The sequence below is a fragment of the Giraffa tippelskirchi genome, chromosome 7, assembly GCF_054371585.1.
Source record: "Giraffa tippelskirchi isolate mGirTip1 chromosome 7, T2T-mGirTip1v1.2.pri, whole genome shotgun sequence".
NCBI lineage: Eukaryota > Metazoa > Chordata > Mammalia > Artiodactyla > Giraffidae > Giraffa > Giraffa tippelskirchi.
In genome coordinates, this window is record NC_137281.1 from 116844359 (window position 1) to 116867302 (window position 22944).

The following is a 22944-nucleotide window of genomic DNA, read 5'->3' on the forward strand; positions in this document are numbered from 1 at the left end:
AGAAAATATTTTTACTCCATTCTTTGGGAGCTTTATTAGGTTCAGTGTCTCTCTTAAGATATCATGGAAAAAACACCAGTCTTAATGTCATAATATCAGTTTTCAAACCTTAATCTGTTGTAGTCATTAGAAGAGCTATGATATATTGATTTCCATCATGCATTTTGCTACTCACTTTACACAGGTGGGTAGTGGTGTCCTGTTGTTTGAATTTAGGAGACCTTGACTCCAACACCTGTGTTTCATTGTCTTCGAGGGAGTAGACTTCATAGGTATTGCTGCTGCTGCTGCTGCTGCTAAGTCGTGTCCGACTCTGTGCGACCCTATAGACGGCAGCCCACCAGGCTCCGCTGTCCCTAGGATTCTCCAGGCAAGAATACTGGAGTGGGTTGCCATTTCCTTCTCCAGTGCATGAAAGGGAAAAGTGAAAGTGAAGTTGCTCAGTCGTATCTGACTCTTAGCGACCCCATGGACTATAGCCTACCAGGCTCCTCCGTCCATGGGATTTTCCAGGCAAGAGTACTGGAGTGGGGTGCCATTGCCTTCTCCACATAGGTATTGCACTTCTATGTAATTCTTGGAGTCTTCCTTGCTTCATGGTGTCTTTAAGAAGCATGTTTAGCCATGGGTGAGACATTGCATTGACAGGACATGTGGTTGTGACCATTATGGGGATACTTACACATTATTTGAGATATTACTCAGCAAACCAAACAGCCACTCCTATTACCATGGTATTGCCTATATTTTACAAGTGACAGATTCTGTAGTACACCTTTATTCCTGTTGCCCTATGTCTATAAAACAAGATGTACTTGTCACAAACTGAGTAATACAACACCCAGTGTTTACTTTTCATAAATTTCTGTAAACATTCATATTCTGATCCTAAAAGAGGTGTGGACAACAAATAATGTCTTTGGAATAAATGAATCAATGATCTCTATACCTTAAAAAAACAAAAAAGCCAGTATCTCATTTGAGTTGTTGACAGTGGTCTTCCAGAAGAACATTTTCTACTTCCATGAAGCATTCTAGTGCCTCTTCTTTTTTTAGTTGCTTGAATTATTGGTCTACTGGTTTATGTTGGTTACCTACAGAGGTGATGGTAACATCTCAGAAATAGTAGGTCAACTCTTGGGTTGGGACTGTTCATTTTTTCTTTATTCTGGACCTTCTCTTTAATACTCATAAAGAATTGCAAATATCTGAAGGATGCTTTTACACATGATATATTTGGATGTCCTGGCAATATTTGGGAATATATATTTAATTCAACAGTGTTTGTAGATAATTCTGTTTTTTCTTTTAATAATTTGGCACTTTAGATATTATCTAAATGGCATTTAGATATCATCATCTGCTAGAAGTTAGTCTTTTCACTTTGTTTAAATAGGGAAAATGGAATATTCCTATGTAACAGGCACATGTATAAATATTAAGATAGGTAAATTTAGATTCTGTCAGTTTTTAGTCACATGCCTGTCTTTTCACTATCAATGGTGGACATATGATATTACTACAAAACACTATATTGAGAAGAATCCATTTACAAATCATAGGTTATAGGTGAATATGTAATGTACTTATAATCTAATATTCTGAATTTGGATAAAGCCAAACTCATCTTTCAATAAGGAGACAAGGAAGAAAGAGATGCCTATTTCTGTCTGTTTTTCAAAGCCATTACATTTCTACTTAACTTCTCTCTACCTAAAATCTTCTTGAAAAGAATAATTATTTGTTTGCAGCAAGTCTTAGTTATAGCACATGGGATCTTTGATCTTCATTATGGCACATGGAATCTTTTTTTTCTTTTAATATTTTTAATATTTACTTTTATTTATTTGGCTGCATTCTGTCTTAGTTGCCACATGTGGGATCTAGTTCCCTGACCAGGAATTGAACCTTGGCTCCCTGCATTAGGAGCTCAGAATCTTAGCCACCAGACCACCAGGGAAGTCCCTACCTAAGATCTTTGCACAAACAAGATAAGCTCTTTGTTTATAATTTCATCTATTTCACTGTCAACCTATTCAGGAGGGCAGAAACATACCCATTCAAACTAGACCAGAAATTGAGAAGAGGAAGGTCATGTGCACAGAGAGCAGAGGCTGTCTCCTATTATAGAAATGGGGAGCCCCAGTCTTGGGCAGTACATATCTTGCTTTCACAGTGAAAGTAAATGTGTTTCACTTCAGGGTGTAGCAATTGCAGTGACCTAAGACAGTGGTAGCCAGGGCTCATTTGGTAAACACAAGTTGCCCCTACTCAGATCTTGGTATATTATAAAATGCTTTGATGATGAACACTCTAGCTCTGATAGTGCTGAAATCACCCAGTTAAAACTCACTGTTAGATCAAAATGCGAAGGTATTTTTTGTGTTAAAAGCCTCGTACATGACTGCACCTAAATTGAATTTTTCAATTTTTTCAGAAGGTTCAGGCACTGGTTGTAAAATTACATGCTTTGCCTAATAAGAATGTGATGAGGCTATGCTTTAGTAATAATGTTGATAAAGAGAAATTTCAGTTATTGAACACAATGCAAACCAAGCAGTGTGCTAAAAGTTTCTGTGGTTTATGTCATTTCATCCTTAAAGTAACCCAGTTGAGGTTTGTAATGTTATTTCTACTTTGTAGTTTAAGAATGGAGGCTTAGTGTGAAGAACTTGGATCAAGTCACACCAACAAGGTTCAGAATTTGAACCCAAACCTACTTACCACCATATTAAGAAAACATCCCTCTCTTATACAGACTTGAAGTTCTCCTTAAGGATGATGACAAAAATTCATGACTGTCTACTACCATTTGTGGCATATAGTAGTGGTTCAGGTAATATTATCTCTCCCTGCTTTGTTACTCTCTGTACTAAATATGGTTGATAGAGGGAAAATCAGGCTTTCAAGAACTGGCCGGATTATCTGGGATAACTTTAGAATGACTCTGCCTTGTGATAGGGGATCCTAAGGCCGGAAGCTATGGCTGAGTTTAATAGGGAGCTTCATGGAGAATTTGGACTATGTTGTGTGTGTGTATGAGGGAGAGAGAAGCACACAGAGAGAGATCTTTTCCCTTTGTTTTAGCTAAACCATTTTCTTCTATCTTACTTCCTGAAGAGCAATTAAAATGTATTTTATTTTTTAAATAAGGAAGAAGATCATTGACTTTCTCTTACCAGGCATTTGTCACCACATGGTACTTGTTGAAGAAGTGGGTGTTCCTTGCCTTCTATTGTTACTCTGATGAGAGTGAGGGTGGAGAGCACTTTGAAAAAATATTTGTGTAAGGAGGAAAGAAAGAAGTGAGCTGGATAAGAAAGTCTTTTGCCTATCCAAAATTGAGGGCGTTCTTGACTTTTATTAATAGAAGATATTTCCTTGAGGTTTAGATGCTACTTCCTCCAGGAGGCATTGTGTTTAAAGAAGTGACCTTATGTTCAAATGCTCTCCATAGAGTCTTATTTTTACTTTAGGGATTCAGTTATTTTTTTAGATTTCTAAGAAGGAAGATTGCCTGGGTATTGACCCTTTAGAAGTAGACTGCTAGGTTATGATGCTAATGACAGTTATTGTGTGCCAAGCACTATTCCAAACTTTATATGTATACACTAACTCAATCCTTACAACAGACGTTTGAGATAGATTTGCTATTGTGCTTCATCAAATATAAATGTGTTGATGCTGTATCTTGATTTTACTAGAAGATGCTATTGAGAGGTTTTCACACAACTGTATTTCTAGTGCCATTTTATTTACTAACAATTGCAAGTTGTCATAGGTTGTAAAACTGTGAAATATAAGATACACCCTACTTATAAAAAAGTTAAAATAACAAAGCATATACATAATAGTATTAATAAAATAGGATATCATTCCCATTTTTAAAATGGAGACCCTGAGGCAAAAGACATTAAATTTTCTAAAGTGACATGACTGAATTCACATGTGGGTGATTCAGTTCTAGTGTCCATGCTCCTAACCTCCACTTTTTTCTGTCTCTCAACAATACGTTGAAATTGAGCCCACGTTGACATGTGATAGACTGCCCAAGACCCACTTATTCATCCTTTCATTGTGGCATTCACGATAGAATGGCACTGAGATTTTTCCTAGGGAGGAAGTATGTATGATGTGTGTCTTTAGGGATGTGATGAGGGGTTTGCCCTAATGCATGCAAAGTGCTTGACATGTGGGCATCTGACATGTTTTTAGTAAGAGCAATGCAATTGGGAGGCCTTGATGAACTGGCTTCCCAAGGATCAGTAGGTTGGAGTACTTGCTGGAAACTGTGCACAACGTGTTGTTTGGGTGCCCCAAATTCTGCATTGTGTATTTCACTCTGTTCCCCTTTGTGCTCTAAAATGCCAACATAAAAGTAATTCATTATTTCCATAATTGAGGAGTAGAATATTTTCTTCCCCTGAAGAATAGGCTCCAGAGACACCACTCAGGACTTGAGTAACAAAAATAAGAAACAAAAGTAATTTTTCATACGAAGATGGTTCTATGTGAAGACCTACCAGAATCTCATATAAGAAAATTATCACCATCAATACCCTGCCAAAACCCTGAAAAATCTCTGTTAACAATTTGAAGACCTGCTTGTTCCCTGAAACCTTTTATTTCCTTGCAGCTTCCTTACTGTTTAGAATTCTGGTCTCTGTTAACCCAGACCAGCCTGGTTATTGTGTCCAATTTAGGACAAACTCTAAATAGCCTCCCAGTTTGCTGAATGTTCCGCCCAACTGAAATTTATATTTTATTGTTGGATCACAGATCGATGTTTTGCTGCCAGATCCTTGAGATAAGTCAGGAGGTGAGTTCTCAACCCAAGAGGCCGGTGTCACTCATCATGCCTTTTCCTATTGTTTATCGTTTTCTCCTCGGACAGTGTCCCTTCTCCCAACCAGCATACTGTACTCCAACGCGGACAAACTGTTCAGTTGTAGAAAGATACTATACTGTGGTGGAGATACATTTTTGAGTAGAGGTTGTCTACAACTGAGGTGATTATAAATAAATTTTAAGTTTATTGATTTGGCATAAGTTTAAAACACCAAGCCATTGCTTTTGGTGCTTCTGATTATAATTTTACATTTTTAGTCTTAAACTGACCATCTGATCAGTCAACTTGGACTTTTTTTTTTTTAATATTTATTTTTTGGCTGCACCAGGTCTTAGTTGCAACACATGGGATCTTCAGTCTTCGTTGTGGCAAGCAAACTCTTAGTTGTGGCGTGTGGGATCTAGTTCCCTGAAAGTGAAAGTGAAAGTTGCTCAGTTGTGTCCGACTCTTTATGACCCCATGGACTGATAGTCCATTGAATTCTCCAGGCCAGAATACTGGAGTGGGTAGCCTTTCCCTTCTCCAGGGGATCTTCCCAACCCGGGGATCTTCCCAACCCAGGGATCAAACCCAGGTTTTCCACATTGCAGGTGGATTCTTTACCGGCTGAGCCACAAGGGAAGCCCCCTGTTCACTGACTAGGGATCAAATCCAGGACCCCTGCATAAGGAACACTGAATCTTAGCCTTTGGACCACCAGGGAAGTCTCAACTTGGACTGTTTTGAACCAGTTTTTACCTTGAACTAGTTACAAGTGTTTTGATAAAATTAGAGCAACTGTGGCCCAGTTGGAGATAGATTTAATTGGTCAGCGCTAACTTGATTCAGTAAAATTTATTCTGAACCAATCAAACCTCATGTGAGTCAGTCAGAACCTGCTTGTCCAAGTGAGAGCTTATTTGAGCTAGCTAAAACCAGCCTGAAGCCTATTTGAGCTCTTGAAACCAGACCTAAATGGTTAGACACGTGTGGTTTTAGCCAAAGTGGCTTTAGATCAATCAGAAATGGTTTTGTAGGTAGAATGTCTTTGAACTTAACTCTTTCATTCTCAACCAGAATGAACCATTGAGGTTCTTTTGAACAAGTATGAATTGGTTAGAATGTATTGGAGTGTTTTATGTAGTTTAAACCTGATTTTAGCCTGGTCGAAAATGACATATCTACTTAAAATTAATTGAAAACAGTTAGATTTAGCCAAAAAAGAGGGTCATCTTTGCTGACTTAGTGAACTACTCTGAGCCAGTCAGCAGTCTTTTGTGTCAGAAATGCATGTTTCAAGCTGCCCAGAGGCTATTTCAGAAATTCTTCTAGGTCTTCAGAGCCCCGTCTGACCTGTCCAGAGTGGGGAGAAGAGCGTGAGCCAGCATTTACTGAGTACCCAGCATCTGCCAAGCATTGTGCTGGGCACTCCACAAAGAGCGTCTCATTCAATCCATAGAACAATGGGGTGAAGTAGTGTACATTATCTTCTTTTTCATAGAATGAAAACCTGAAAATCCAAGGCTGAAAAACATCTGAGTAGCCAGTAGGTGGGAGACGTACAATCAGTCTAGCTCTGCTTGACTTCAGAAGTCATGTGTTTCCTGTTAGGCTACCTTGTATGATACCAAACCTGGCCACTTAAAAAAAAAAATTATTTATTTATTTGGCTTTGTCAGGTCTTAATCATGGTAAAGTAGGATCTTTCATTGCGGCACACAGATTCTCTAGTTGTGGCACCTGGGTTCAGTAGCTCCGTGGCATGTGGGATCTTAGTTCCCTGTCCAGGAATTAGATCCACATCCCCAGCATTGCAAGGCAGATTCTTAACCACTGAACCACCAGGAAAGTCCCCCATACCCGATCACTTCTAAGTCCAACATGCATTTGTAAAAATTTGAGTAATGGCCACAAAGCTTGGGGTAGAATAGACATTGGACTTGAAGTTAGGAGACATTTGTTCTAGACTGTGCAAATGAGTTAAACTCTCTGGGTTCTGTTTTATTCTTTAGCAAACAACCCAGGAAATGGAAGGTCTGAACATTTATTTTCAGGTCAACAAGGCAGATAATTATCTAAAGGTGTAGTCTGAAGAATATAAAGTATGATTAATATCATCAGTGGTGTCTATACCATCAGTTGTGGTATTTCATTTGCTAACACTTCTTTTATGATGGTTTGGTTTCAAACAGACTGTTATGTATTGCTGTTACCATGAATAGAAAACAAAACCTACGAAGACCATTTATAGACTTAGGTGTGTAATTCTTCACCCATGATAACTAAACACTTTAAATTTGGGGGCCCTAAAGATACGTTCATCTGTCTTTGAATTCCATTTAAGTAGGTTTAGAGAGTTCTAGAAGAATGTGCCATTGATGCCAATATTTTCTCCTGTACCTAAAATGATACAAAAACATATTCATAGAAATGACCAACTTTTTTTTTAAAATAAAAATAAAGAGGAAACAAGGTAGCTGCAGAAACTTCTTACATCACTCCCCTTTCAGAGTTTGGAGTTGCTTTCTGCTTTCTCATTTATTTGGAGGGGAACCCCCCCCACACACCGAAAATGATTCACTGTTATCTGGACCTAGTTTTCAATTCTTATCTCTTATTTATGAATAACTTAGGAGCCAGTGAGATGCTGTGATGAGACATGCTAGTCTTTTATTTGTACCCAAGTGGTCATCTTCTGGAGAAGTGTTCTGTTGCACACCATTAATACTGGCACCCTGCACCTGTGAGTACAGAAGCTGTAAATGGAAAGCCATCATCTGCACTGTGTCACTCTTTACAGTGTGCAAACAGAGTGCTGAATGTTTGGAGAGGCTTTGCCCTTAGTGACTGACCAGCCATATCTGAATGCGAGGTCGTAGCTCTGCACTGAGGCACTCTGCAGAGGTCACTGCAGCAGCTCTGGGGAATCAGGATTCAGGATTTTTGAGCATAAGGTGAGTCACCAAATTGAGGATGGGCTAGGGGAGGCAACCTTGAAAAGTCAGTGAATGTCCTTGCCTGAGCTTTTATTAATATTATGGATCTATAGGAATAATCCTATAGGAAGCATTGAGAGTTGTGGTAAAGTTTCTGGATAGGAGCTGACTGGATGAAAAGGGGACAATGAGTGGAAAATGAGCAGAATTTTTTTTTTCTTTATTTTGGCTGCACTGAGCCTTCATTGCAGTGCATGGGCTCTTGGCCACATGTGGGCTTTCTCTAGTTGTGGCGTGCAGGGGCTTCTCTAGTTGCAGCACATGGGCTTAGTTGCCTGGCAGCATGTGGGATCTTAGTTCGCCCACCAGGGATCAAACCTGCATCCCCTGCATTGGAAGGTGATTCTTAACCATGGGGAAGGTCCCCCAAACCAGCAGAGTCGAATGCAGGACTTACGATGTGTATGTGGATAGGTAAATGTGTATGTTGAATGGGCAGAGAGCATTGTCAGTGATAACAGGATGATTGCTTTTCTGATTTTCAAGAGGATTTATTGGTATTAGAAATGGGAGGATAAAAAGAAGTAAGCTTTCCCTGAAGATAGACTGTGTTTCCAGTCAGATTAATATTTTGAATGGTTTGAATCTATTTAAAGGATTAAAAATAAATCTTGAAAAGTGCTGATTGTGAAAGATAAAAAGTAACCATGGTTAGGTCTTGCTGTAAAAACAAGAATATTTCTTCTCAAAGGTAGACTTGTTTTGCCCAGTGCTGAAGAGCTGAATTGGTAGCATTTCCTATAGACTATCAAGGCAAGTGTAGGTAAATGAGCCTTTTATGGTGGAACTCAGTTCTCAAGTGAGCAGTGATATTCCAGAAAGATCTGGTTTAATATGTAGTAGCTGACAATAATAACATGTGAGGAAGCTGCAAACCAAGTTTTTTTGGCTTTATCTTTGAAGGAACTGTAATGACATGTGAAAATGCATAGGATAAATGAAATTGCCTAGATGTCCAAGAGAAAAGCCAAGGATATAGCACTAGGAGACTTTGAAAAAGGAGGTACAGTCGGAACCACTTGCACTCTAAGAATTATTATTATTCCTGTAACATTCTGTTTGGAGAAGGAAATGACAGTTTACTCCAGTATTCTTGCCTGGGAAATCCCGTGGAGGAGGAGCCTGGCAGGCTATACAGTTCCTGGGGTCCAAAAAGAGTCAGACACAACTTAGCGACTAAACAACAACAAACATCTTCTTTCTTCCTTTGTTTTGTTAACTTTTGTTCTACATGATCTGTGTATAAGATAGTGACCATTATCTTCTTGATTTTCATTCTCAGCACAGCTCAGTTCAGTAGCATCTTATCTAGCAAATGATTAAGTCCTTGGGACAGTGAGTAATATCTAACCCTCTCTTCACAGAACCCTTAGGCATATAGGTGTTATGTAGGAGTACTTGTTAAACTGGATATTAAAAGAAGTCACTTTATTAGCAGAGGATTCTAATATTTTCTAATGAGTTTTTGGTAAATATGCATTTGTTTGTATTTTTCAGGTGACCCATTGAGTTCTTCATTATGTCTGATGGAGACTATGATTACCTCATCAAGTTTTTAGCTCTGGGAGACTCGGGAGTAGGGAAGACCAGTGTGCTTTATCAGTACACCGATGGTAAATTTAACTCCAAATTCATCACAACCGTCGGCATTGATTTCAGGGAAAAGAGAGTGGTAAGTTCTGCATCCTTCCATATAAAAATATAATCTCTGAGTCAACCTTTGCCTGTCTGTTTTGTTTACTTCATAGGAATTAGGAGGACAAAGGTTGGAATCTAAAATTAAAGGGTACATATGAAAATGTATTATGTTCAGTCTGAGCAATGTGATTAAAGGCTGTAGCTGAGGACACTTCATATAAAACCAAGCAGGTGAAATAAAGTAAAAGTGAAGATTTTTAAAAAATTTCCTTGATACACTTCTGGCTGGTATCTTCCTTCTGAATTCTAAAAAGTTATTTGTCTACCTTTATTATGAAGCTTGCAAACCACCCTGCTCATTTTAATGGCTTTTCTCTTAATTAAGGCCTCAGCAGTCCCATTCATTAGGTGGCAGAACTCATTGACCCCACCAGGAGTGTGAGGTTGAAGTACGGGTGGGAATGACTGTGCATATGGATCCAGGAGGTAACCAAGGGAACAGTAGGGTTCTGCAGAATAAGAGAAGAGGTTCTTTTTAACAACTGTGTTTATTTTTTTTTAAAGGACAGAAAGACAAGTTATTCTGGGGGTAGAGAGGAAGTCAGGAGGTTGATGTGTCCAGGAAATTCATTTCTTACTAAAAAAAGCAACCATTCCCATAAAGCAGGTCACCAAGTAGTCAGGAAGACTAAGGACAAAGACCCTTTGGTGGAGCATATTCTACTTGGGAAATATGCAGAGTTTCTGGCTTCAAGGACAGAAGAATTCATTCTTTCTGATCCACCCTATGTCTTTTATTCCACTACCAGAAGCCTTTTTTTTCTACTACCACTGTTTTCTTTTTTTAAATTATTTTTAAATTAAGGTATAGTTGATATACAGTATTGTGTAAGTTTTAAGGTGTACCATATAGTGATTTACAATTTTTTAAGTTTATATTCCATTTATAGTTATTATAAAATATTGGCTATATTCCCTGTGTTGTACAATATATACTTGCAGCCTATTTTATACCTTTGTCTTTTTTATGATTATTTTGGGATGCTTGCAATTTCAAATAAATTTTAGGGTCAGCTTATTAATTTCTACAAAGAAACCAGCTGAAATTCTGGTAGGGATTGCACTGAATCTGTAGAATAATTTGGGGAGTGCATGTGTGCTCAGTTGTATCAGACTCTTTGTGGCCCCATGGCCTATATAGTCCACCAGGTTCCTCTGTCCATGGAATTTTCCAGGCAAGAATACTGAAGTGGGTTGCCATTTCCAACTCCAAGGGATCTGCCTGACCCAGGGATTGAACCCACATCTCCTGCATTGGCAGGCAGATTCTTTACCACTGTGCCACCTAGGAAGCATTCATATCTTAACAATATTAAGTCTTCTGATTTGTGAACATGGAATTTTTTGCCATTTAGATCTTCTTTAATTTCTTTCAACAATATTTTGTAGCTTCCCAAATGTATTTTATACTTTTTAAATTAAATTTATTCCTAAGTATCTTAATCTTTTTATGTTACTGTAAATTAAATTGTTTTCTTAATTTTATTTTTGAATTGTTCTTTGCCATTGTATATAAATACAATTTATTTTGTAAGTTGAGCTTGTATACTGGAACACTACTGAACTTGTTTATTGTTTCTAATATAACCTGCATGTGTTCCTGTATAGAGAGTGTCTGTGTGTGTTTATTCCTTAGGATTTCCAATATACAAGATCTTCCTATCTTCTGTTATACTTCTTCCTTTACAAGTTGGATATGCTTTCTTTTTTTTTTTTTTTTTTGCCTAATTGTCCTGATGAGTGCCTCAGTAAAACGGTGAGTAGAAATGTTGAACGAGAACATCTTCGTCTTGTCTTTGATTTTAAGAAGAAAACATTTGGTCGCCATTAAGTATAACTGAAGCTGTGAGTTTTTCATAAATGGTATTCTTCAGGTCCAGGATGTTATCTTCTATTCCTAATTGTTGAGCATTTTTTTATTATGAAAGGTGTTGGATTGTTTCAAGTGCTTTTTCTGTATCTGTTGAGATGATTGTGTGGTTTTGGTCCTTTATTCTAGAACTGTTCTGTTCCATTACAAATCGATATTGATTGGTTTTTGTATGTTAACCCAACCTTGTTCTTATGATAAATTCCACTCAGTCATAGTATATAATCCTTTTTATATGTTGTTGGATTCTGTTTGCTAGTATTTTGGTGTCTGTATTCAGAATGGATATTAGTCTATAGTTTTTTTCCCCCTCATAGCTTTGTTTTTGGTTATCAGGATAATAAAGCCCTCATAGAATGAAGTGGGAAGTATTTCCTTCTTTTCTGTATTTTGGAAGAGTTTGGGAAGGATTGATGTTAATTCTTCTCTAAACATTTGGTAAGATTCACTAATGAAGACATTTGGGCCTGGTGTTTTCTTTGTGGGAAGTTATTTTTATTATGAATTCAATCTTCTTACTGGCTGTATGTCTCTTTAGGTTTTCTATTTTTTCTTGAGTTAGTTTCAGTTGTTTGTGTCTAGGAATTTCTCCATTTCTTCTAAGCTATCCAATTTTTTGGCATACAGTTGTTCATACTATTCCTTTATAACCTTCTTATGTATTTAAAGTTGGTAGTGTTGTCCTTTCTTTCATTTCTGATTTTAAGAATTTGAATCTCCTATTTTTGTTCTTAGTCTCACTAAAGGTTTATCAATTTTCTTGAGCTTTTCGAAGAAAAGGTAATTTCTTTCCACTCTAATCTTTATTATTCTTTCCTTCTGCTTACTTTGGATTTAGTTTACTTTTATTTTTCTAGTGTTTTAAGGTTGAAGTTTAAGTTATTGATTTGAGATCTTTCTTGTGTTTAATATAGGTGTTTACTGCTGTATATTTGCCTCTGAAGCTACTTTAGCAGTGAAGCTACTTTTTGTATGTTGTGCTTTTCATTCATCTAAAAATGCTTTGTAGTTTCCATTGTGTTTCTTCTTTCCACATACTCATAAATTTCCCAAATTCCTTTCTGTAAATGATTTCTAATCTTTTTTTTAAACCACAGTATGGTTAGAAAACATATTTTGTATGAATTTAGTCTCTTAAACTTGTCAAGACTTGTTTTATGACCTAACATAAGGTCTATCCTTGAGAATACGTGCTTGAGAAGAATGTGTATTTTGCAGTTGTTGGGTGAAGTCTTCTGCAGACGTCTATGTTATGTCTAGTTGACTTAGAGTGTTCTGCAGCTTTTCTGTCTCCTTGTTCATCTGCTTGCTTGTTTTATCTATTATCAAAAGAGTATTTAAGTTTATAAATATTGTCAAATTGTTTATTTCTTTCATTTTATCTGTATGTATTCTTAAAGGTAACTACATGGCCCTTTTATCATTATAAAATATCCTTTTTTTTTTTTGTCTCTTTTTGTCTTCAAGTCTATTTTGTCTCATGTTAGTATAACTCCAGCTCTCTTTTGGTTATTGTTTGCATGACATTGTATTTTTTTCATTCTTTTCCTAACAACCTTTTGTGTCTTTGAATCTAAAGTATGTCTTTTGTAGACAGCATATAGTTGGATCACATCTTTAAATCTAAGCTGCTAACCCTTGCCTTTCACTTGGAATCTTCAATCCATTTACATTCAATATAATTACTAGCAAAGTAGGATTTATGTCTGCCATTTTGCTACTTATTTTCTGTATGTCTTATCTTTTTTTGTTCTGTTACTTCTTTGCACCCTCTTTATTTTGTGTTATATAGACATTTTCTAGTATACCATTTAAATTCCCTTCTCACTTTTTATTTTTTGAATTGTTTTCTTAATAGTTCCCCTGAGGATTAAATTTGTCATCTTAAGTTTTAACAGTCTAGTTTGGATTAATCCCACTTAATTTCAATGCCATACTCTGCTCTTATATGGCTCCATTTCCTGCCCATTACTTTTCACTGTTATTGTCATACAAATTGTATACATATTGCATCTTTATCCACTGTGTACCTATCAACATGAGTTTATAATTATTGCTTTATGAAATTGTGTTTTAATCAGATACAGGAAAGAGTTATGAAAAACCATTTATATTGTCTTTTGTATTGACCCATGTAGTTACCTTTACTGGTGCTCTTTATTTCTTTGTGTGAATTTGAATTACTGCCTAGTGTCTTTTCATCTCAGCCTGAAGCTCTGTCTTTGTTATTTCTTGCAGGGCAGTTCTGCTAACAATGCGTTTTATGTTTTTGTTTATCGGAGGATGTTTTAATTTCCCTTTTAATTTGAAGGATAGCTTTGCTGGATATAGGATTCTCGGTTGGTAGTCTTTTTCCTTTCAGAACTTTTTATTGTCCTACTGCCTTTTGGCCTCCATTTTTATTTATTTGTTTTTTAATGATAAATCAGCTCTTAGTCTTATTGAGATCCTGTATATGTATTGAATCACTTTTCTCTTGCTGCTTTAAAAATTCTGTCTTTTGATTTTTGACAGTTTGGTGATATGTCTAGTCAATATCAGAAAGTTTATACTTCTTGAAGTTCATTGACTTTCTTGAATATGCACATGAATATTTTTCATCAGATTTTGGAAGTTTTTGGCTATTATTTCCAGAAGTATTTTTTCTGCCTCTTTATGTCTCTCCCTTTCCCCCTCAAATAATATATTACTTGTATATTCTTTAATATATTTATAAAGATATATAATGTGCTCACACATTATAAAGAAGAGCCAATTCAATGGAAAAGACCCTGATTCTGTGAAAGATTGAGGGCAGCAGAGAAAGGGGCAACAGAGGATGAGATGATTGGATAGCATCATCGATTCAATGGATATGAGTTTAACCAAACTCCAGGAGATAGTGACGGACAGGGAACCCTGGCATGCTGCAGTCTATGGGGTGGCAAAGAGTCAGACACAACTGAGCGACTGAACAACAAAAAATGTGCTTACATCATTTAATACAAATTATTGTGCTATCCAGAGACAATTATTTGAAATAAAATACAAATAAGATTGTATTCCAGATGGAATTTTCTTTAGAAGTTTAGATACCTAGGGGAGTTATACTGAATAGGTAAGTGAGAAGAGATCACCAGTCTCAGAAGTTCTCTTTTCTTTTTCATTTTGTCATTTTAGGTGTACAGAGCCAATGGGCCAGATGGAGCTGTTGGCAGAGGTCAGAGAATCCACCTGCAGTTATGGGACACAGCTGGACAAGAGAGGTATGAGATCTTCAGTCATGTGCTCTCTGCAATAAAGGGGAAAAACAACTGCACTCTTCACACAGTGACCTGAGCAGGAAAAGGCCACCTGATTAGTTGATGTGCACCTGGATAAGCCATGCTGCCAAATTAGCAGGAAATTTATCAGTCTGAAATGACAATAGTGGCTTTATTTCATACAAGGTCAAAGGGAAAATGAATCCTTTTAAAAATCGATGCTTTTACTTATGGACTTCTTTCTTTTTCTCCCCCTTTTTAAAAACCTGTAATAACCACAATTATTTTGAAGCAAATTCCAAATAGCAAACTGTTCCTTTTGTAACTATTTTGGTACATATCTCTGAAAGATGAGTACTCTTTTTGTAAAAACATGGATTAGAAATATTTGAGAACACTTAAAATAGCTAATTAAAGGACAAATTCTTAACCAGTATTTTCTTCTCTGGAGCCTATGCCTGTCAGTTGCAGGCTTTGCATAAAGGCAAAATGAGAGAAAACCTACTACGAGAGGGAGAGAGGCAAGGAGATGGCAGGATAAATCCTTGGTGCATGCATGCATGTGTGTGCTCAGTTGTGTCCAACTCTTTGTGACCCCATGGGCTGTGGCCCACCAGGCTCCTCTGTCCAAGGGATTTTCCAGTCAAGAATATTGGAGCAGGTTGCCATTTCCTATGTCAGGGGATCTTTACCACCCAGGGGTCGAAGCTGCATCTTTTGCATTGGCAGGCAGATTCTTTACCACTGGGCCACATGGGAAGCCCAAATCCTTGGTGGAGAGGGTACAAAGAAAGGGGAAATTGAGTCTGATTACCATCACCCTAAAGCCAAAGAAATGGTTCTCAGGGATAAGGGATTTCTGTAGAGACTGAAATTAAAAGGTCATGCATGGAACACATTGTGATGTTAAATCAAGTCAGGCTTTCACAGGACAGGAAAGACACATACACAGCAAGCGCCATTGCTTTTGGCCTATTTAACTTTTAGTTGTACAGTAAATTCTTGGCTGAGACAAAGAGATCGTGAGCTAGTTCTTGCCATTCCTGTCCAGAAGGCTGGTTTTTCAAATGACATGGCTTATTAACACATAAATGTCTACCAGTTAGATAAATAACTGTATTATACACATTTGGAATATCATCATCTAATTTGTTAAATTTTAAAAAAAATTGTTTTTATTTTAAAATTCCAATAACTGTTGGCATTTTAGGAAGTCTGTATATGTTTTCAAATATTTTTTCTTGTTCTAAATACCTATTTACTATATTTTTAAGATACTCAGTGTCATTGATTATGTACATAATTTTACACTGTTGAAACTATCTATTATATAATAGTGTAATTCAGTAAACCTTGTGCAAGGAAGATCTATACATAGTGTGCATGTATAATGTGAAGTTAGTAGAAACAGTGGCATGTTGTTAAACATCTGACTTGTTATTGATGAACTGTTTTAAAAGGCTTGAGGGGACTGCTGGTGGCTTTATGTTTCAAAGAGTAGGGCTGTGGTTTAGGTGACCAATCTGCTTTTATGTTCCCAGGTTTCGTAGCTTGACAACTGCCTTCTTCAGAGATGCTATGGGGTTTCTTCTGCTTTTTGATCTGACAAATGAGCAGAGTTTTCTCAATGTCAGAAACTGGATAAGTAAGTAGTATTGTCTCCCTGCCTGTTGCTTCCCACTCCCTGAAACAAAATCTCTCTTATATTCTACTTCTTTTGTAAGTTGTTTTGTAAGAGCTCCTAATGCTGTTTAAAATGCTATTTAAAGGAACATGGCTCTTAGTTCAGGAGCAAAGATAACTGAAGCCCTCTGCTTTCCCTGGTCATGCTAACCTCCATTTGTTGAGTGCATCTTGCACTCTAGATCCATGGAGTGTTTTCTGTGTAATCTCTTCACCAGTCTTTTCCACAAAGAGGACTCTGATCCCCATTTTATAGATGAGGAGATAGAAGCCTAGAGAAGTGCTATCAAATCTGATAACATCCCAGGGTTCAAAACACGTAGTACATCGACCCTTTTGAAAAATTAATGGATCCTAACCCTGTCTCAAGGTGTCTTCTGTATTTAAAGGGCCAGAGCACTTGCCAGGAGGATCTTGTCATAGAAACTTCTAGAACTGCCTTGGCCAGAGTGGTCCCCAGCACAGTATACATGAACCTGCATTTTGGCTCTTTGGAGACAGCTTGATAGCTTACGTGATTCGTTAGTAGTCATTTAGAATCCTGCTACTTGACCAAATGTACATTTTCCTCTGTTGGTTGTATTGGTGGAATCATAGAGAACCTACTGGGGAGGCCTGTGATGTTAAATTTCCAACAGCCAAATCTTTGGAATGAAAACTTATTTATAAACCCCTGCTACATAAAAATTTCTTATAGTTTCAGTGTTATGAAAGGGTAATGGGCTGTGATTTTTATAGTAGAAAACCTTGTTTTTAAAAATGAGTTTTTAAATAATTGTTGAATGCCTTGTGGTTTTCAAAGCATTTTCACATAGTTTGTGTCCAGTCCCCATGTTCCCCCCATGAGGAGATCCAGGGAGGTGGTGTATCCTCATTTTAGGATAAAGATGCTTAGCCTTATGGAGTAATAGGCTTGCCCAAGGACATGGAGCTTTTGGCTTTTGATTCAGTGGCCTTTTTGGGGACGGGGGTATTCAATGGCTTTTTATGCTCTTTCTGAACTAAGTTAATCACTAAGAGTTGAACAGCTATTTAATACTTTAAATATAGGTTCTCCAGGTGAGTCATGCTTATTGGGCTTCACTTTGTTAAATGCCTGTCTGAGTGACACACCCTTTTGGCTCAATGGCAGTGACTATTTCTAATCTCTTATCCTCGTTCCTTGCTCATCATCCTCTACTTTTTGTCACTGGGAACAATTCTGGGGCTTTCTTTAGCACTTTCTAAGGATTGTTGTTCGGAGAAGACAATGGCACCCCACTCCAGTACTCTTGCCTGGAAAATCCCATGGACAGAAGAGCCTGGTAGGCTGCAGTCCATGGAGTCGCGAAGAGTCAGACACGACTGAGCGACTTCACTTTCACTTTTCACTTTCATGCATTGGAGAAGGAAATGGCAACTCACTCCAGTGTTCTTGCCTGGAGAATCCCAGGAATGGGAGAGCCTGGTGGGCTGCCATCTATGGGGTCGCACAGAGTCGGGCACAACTGAAGCGACTTAGCAGCAGCAGCAGCAGCAGCAAGGATTGTTGTTAGAGATGGGCTCATAGAATCTTAGCACAGGAAGAGCATCAGCCCACCTATTTTTCACTGGGAGAAACCGAAACTCTGGACAAGGTAAATCTTGTCCATTTGGGCTTCATGGCTAGTTACGTGAAGAATAAAATCATGTGAAATTCTGTGTATTATTTTGTGTTTTCCTTATAGTGTAAAAGAATTCTTATTGCCCAGTTAGGCAAAGAAAACATACATATTGGAGATTTCACATCTTCAGTGTAAAGTATTCACTGTCAGAAAGATTCAGTGTCAGAGGTAGTAATAATAAATCTTAATTAGGAATAAAAATTTGTTAGTTATATATATATTTTAATTTTCCTCTTCCTGTTAGTAGTTTGAATATTAAGGGGATCATTCATTCCTTCTTTTGGGGGTCACCTTTCTTTGAGGATGAGCCAGGTGTGCCCACAGGCAGCATGTTTTATAGGGAAACTCCAAAGTAGCCTATATTTCTAAACTGTTCTTCTGTAGCCTCACATAAGTGGGACAAGAGCCCAATAAGTATATTTTGAACATATTTTTTCCTTTATATTTTTATTCCTATTAATCCCCCTGTCTGAAAAGCCCTCTCCATACTCACTCCCATTGTCTTAAAAATTTAGAGTTCAATTTACTCTTTAAAATCTGACAAAATATGGCCCCCATGAAATTTTCTGTGGTAACTTTATTGAATTAAATTTTTTTCTCTCCTCTTTTAAAAAAATTTTTATTAAAATGTAGTTGATTTACAATGTTGTATTAGTTTCAAGTGTACAGAAAAATGAATCAGTTATACATGTATCTGTTCTTTTTTTTTTTTAAAGATTCTTTCTCCATATAGGCCATTACAGAATATTGAGTCGAGTTCCCTGTGCTATACAGCAGACTCTTATTATCTACTTTATATATCCTGTGCTGTGCTTAGTCGCTGAGTCATTTCCGACTCTTTGCAACCCCATGGACTACAGCCCACCAGGCTCCTCTGTCCATGGGGATTCTCTAGGCAAGAATACTGGAGTGGATTGCCATACCCTCTTCCAGGGGATCTTCCCAACCCAGGGATTGAACCCAGGTCTCCCACATTGCAGGCAGATTCTTTACCATCTGAGCCAGTGGGGTGTGCATGTCAATTTTATTCCTCTCAATTGGAGTTAAGCCTCCTATTATGTTTTGTACTACTTACACATGATCCTTATCACATACCATATCGAGCTATAGTTATTTATATATGTGCTTTTTTTTTGGTGAGATATTTTAAAAGAATTCATAAATTTATATTTTGTATAAGTAATTCACAACCTTTGTAGAAAAGATAGGAAAAAAGAAAAATGATCAATTATCATACTTCCCAGACTCCTCAAAATAAATACTATTAAACATTATTACTGGATTACTGGTAATACACAACACCTCTAAATGCTTTATTGCATTACCATAATGATTTTCAAGTGTGAGCATGCATCTAGATCCCCCCAGAGAACTTGTTAAAATAGATTCCAGACCTCAAACCCAGCCTTCCTGCTTCAGTAGATCTGGTGTGGTACCTGAGAATTTGCATTTCTAGCAAGTTCACAGGTGATGGTTAGGCTGCTGGTCCATGGACCTTACCTGAAGACTCACTGAATTAACTCATTTAATCTTTACCTTACCCCTATGAAGTAAATGCTGTCATTGTCTTCATTTAAAGATGGGGAAATGGAGGCACAGAGTGGCCATGTAACTTCCTCAAGGCCTCACAGCTAGTAAATGGCATAGCCAGGATTCAGCCTTAAACACCTTCGGTCCCGAGTTCATTTTCATAACCTTGACACTGCACAGACAAGGTGTTAACAGAGCACTGAGCCTCTCTGGAGACCAGAAAGGTTTCACAGTAGAAGTAACTGAGAGGCAAGTTGTAAAGGAAGTAGGGTATGTCCTTGAAGGAAGGTTGTGTTTGGTTATTCAGGGTATGGGGACAGCATGCATAACAGCCTGGAGGATAGAAAGGATGTGGCTGTTGGAAATGGTACAGTTTGCTCTTGCCTGTATAGGTCCTGTTTCCCACTTCAGTCCCGTGAGGGCAAAGGTCAGTGCCCTGAAATTCTGCACCAAGTATCAGGCCTCTGTTATTGCTCGGTAAATACTAACTGACTTTACTTTCTCATGATAAGATATAATGAACATGACTTGATAATGAGGAACTAATGGTTAACCATGATAAAAAGTAAATTAGGCCATACATTTTTGAGGATGTCTTATTGTGCAAGTTTGGGTTACTTTAATTTCACTGTGAGGCATGATGAGTATGAAATAAGACTTATTTTCCTTATTTGAGAGATTAAACTCTTTAGCTTAGTTGAAGTTCCCATGCTTTAATTGCTGTTAATATGCCTGCTAACAGATTTTCATGTGAAAAGAAATAGAAGCTATAGGTAAGAATTGTAGTCTCCTGCTTCTTGGATCTGGTGACAGAATCATTGACTATATATTCTGGGTTTTCTGTCTTTATTTGATCCTATATTTTGTTTGTTTTAGATAAATTGATTCTGCCTTAGTATAATAGAAAAATGTGAAAAATATTTCAGATAGAAATAGGTTTATAGAAATACAATTCATTTTAAAAATGTCACTGCTGTGGAGAGAAAATATATGAAAAACAGAGCTTTAAGGTTAGTCATAAGCATTAGGAAATCCTCCAAGTGTGTTTTTTTTTTTTTTCAAATGATCTTCATAAAGAAGACAGCTATGTGGTATATGTGTATGTGTGTGTGTGTACGTAAGTTTTGGAGGGATAACAAATTCTCCCATCCCTCTCCAATATAAATAAGCTGGAGTATGTGCATAAGGACAGGGTTAGTTTTACATCTCTACGCCATCCATATAGTTTTATAGCTTCCTTATATCTATATATCCATTTACAGTTTTAAAGCAGTTTTGCATATATTCTCCCCTGATCATAGACTTATATTACTTACCTATAACAAATTTTCTTATCTTCTTCTACTAATAGGTCAGCTACAAATGCATGCATATTGTGAAAACCCAGATATAGTGTTATGTGGAAATAAGAGTGATCTGGAAGACCAAAGAGTAGTAAAAGAGGAAGAAGCCAGAGAACTTGCAGAGAAATATGGGTGAGTATTTTGGGGGAGGAGTCTACAGCACAAATTTCCGATGCAAGCATTTGCACGTGAATGGGTAACAAAAAGGGCAAAAGCAAAAAACTGAGAGGGATGTAGGCCTTGGGAGAAGGTGTCAAACACCTCGTTTGCATATTAGTATTACATGATTTGGGAACCATAGAAAAAGCCTTTGGTGAGGGCCTTCATTCAGTGCTTCAGTACCATTTTCTCAGTCTCTTGATATTTGAAGAAAGACAGCTTCAAGGGCAAACACCCTAACTGTGTAAGGCCTCTCTTCCAAGATGCAGATATGAGATGCCCAGGATAAGGAAATTCTGTATATTTTATTCAGTGAGAAAAATTCAAAGCCAGTCCATATTCTGCTTTGGCAAGTTCCAGGATACAAGAAGACCTTATTGGCTTTGAAATACCTATGCTGGTGGAGGAGTGTGAAGATCTCCTTTGGTTTAAGCTGTGTTTTTGTTGTGGTATGTGCTTAATCACTTCAGTCGTGTCTGACTTGAAGGCCCCATGGATTGTAGCCCTCAAGGCTCCTCTGTCTGTGGGATTCTCTGGGGCGAGGATACTGGATTGAGTGGCCATGACCTCCTCCAGGGAATCTTCCGGACCCAGAGATTGAACCTGTGTCTCCTGTACTGCAAGGATTCTTTACCACTGAGCCACTGGGGAAGCACCATTTGTGTGGTGGAGAGTCAGCTAGATACTGTTTTCCTCCTTGAGCTCAGGGGGTAGGATCATTGTAGCAGCAGCATTAATGGACATGAAAGAAGGGGTCAGCTACTGCTCAATAAAGTACTACAAAGCAATTTGTGCTATACTTTGTTCCTCCAAAATAATGAGAATGCAAATGTGCATGTAATAGTTACTCTTATTATTAGTGGGAGACAGCAAGTAGGGTAGAGAAGGAAGGGAAGCGAGGGAGAAAGAGAAAGGAAGAGAGAAGGGTGGTGTGGGTGGTGTACTGTGTGTAGAGAGTATTACTGCCTAGCAGCCTCTGTTGTTAGACAAATCCAAGGAAGCTATAGGAGGGACTTTGCCTTTTTATCATGTGAACCCTGCCTTTTTCTTTTTTGGGTTGATGGAGTTCAGAAAGCAATCAAGGATAGGGTTCACACTGGAGAGGGAATGGAAGGATAGGTTGACTGGGCAGGAAGGAATCAAGAGTCTGGAGAGATTTGAATACTAGGGAAGAAGAGTAGACTTGATCTGTAGGGGCTCAGGATGTTGCTGAAGGCCTTTGAACATGGAGTGCTGTTATGAGTACTTCCCCAGGTCAGTCTAGGGTGACGGGTAGGATGGAGTGGAGAGCTGCTGGGCAGGCCCTGTGAAGGGTTGCTGTGTGTCTGATGCTGAAGCCCTCAGGACGGGCAGTCAGAAGGGAAGGTGGATTTGAAGTGGGGGAGAGCCAGAACCAGCTGGGACCATGACCATGGACTGAAGCTGTGTCAGTCCCTGTTGCTTCTGACCTGGATGGTGTGGGTGTCCAACAGAAGCCAATGCTCTTTGCACAGAGCTAAACACAAACACACCTGACCCAGCAGCTGGAGAAGCTAAAGGAGGATCTAGGGGAAGGTGGAAAAGGAGACAGATCTGGTTGCTGGTTTGTGCCAATGAGATGAGCCAGCAGATAAGCAACAAAATGTGAGAGCCGCAGAATGGCTGCTGCTTCACTTCTGCCCTGGGTATCTCCCCTGCATGTCTCTGTGGTCCACCTTAACTGCAAAGGGAGTTCTGGGAAGTGTTGTTCAATCTAGACAAACTGACAGATCATAAAGGTACCACAGATAGAGAGTGGGGCTGGGCATTGGTGTCTTTTAAAAGCTCTCTATGTGATTTTTTTTTTTAAAGCAATGGCCCCACTGACTTTTATGTATTTATTCATTTATTTTTAATTAATTTAATTTCTGGCTGCACTGTGTCTTCATTGCAGCATGTGGGCTTTCTCTAGTTGCAGCAAGTAGGAGCTACTC

General features: G+C 38.0%; 1 protein-coding gene across 23 annotated transcripts in view; it reads left to right on the plus strand.

Annotated features, from left to right (window-relative positions):
- The window catches only part of RAB27A (RAB27A, member RAS oncogene family), an 82585-nt gene that overhangs the window by 50694 nt on the left and 8947 nt on the right, over positions 1-22944 (plus strand). For 11 of the 23 annotated variants that reach the window (XM_081510259.1, XM_081510258.1, XM_081510261.1 and 8 more), the window contains 4 exons: positions 9322-9496; positions 14552-14637; positions 16176-16279; positions 20842-20965. In XM_081510259.1, coding sequence (XP_081366385.1) covers positions 9344-9496; positions 14552-14637; positions 16176-16279; positions 20842-20965 — 467 coding nt within the window. In that variant the 5' untranslated portion in view covers positions 9322-9343. Of the gene's footprint in view, positions 1-2643; positions 2837-7628; positions 7783-8900; positions 9116-9321; positions 9497-14551; positions 14638-16175; positions 16280-20841; positions 20966-22944 lie in introns of those variants that run through there. The other 12 variants (XM_081510265.1, XM_081510267.1, XM_081510264.1 and 9 more) reach the window with 5 other exon arrangements.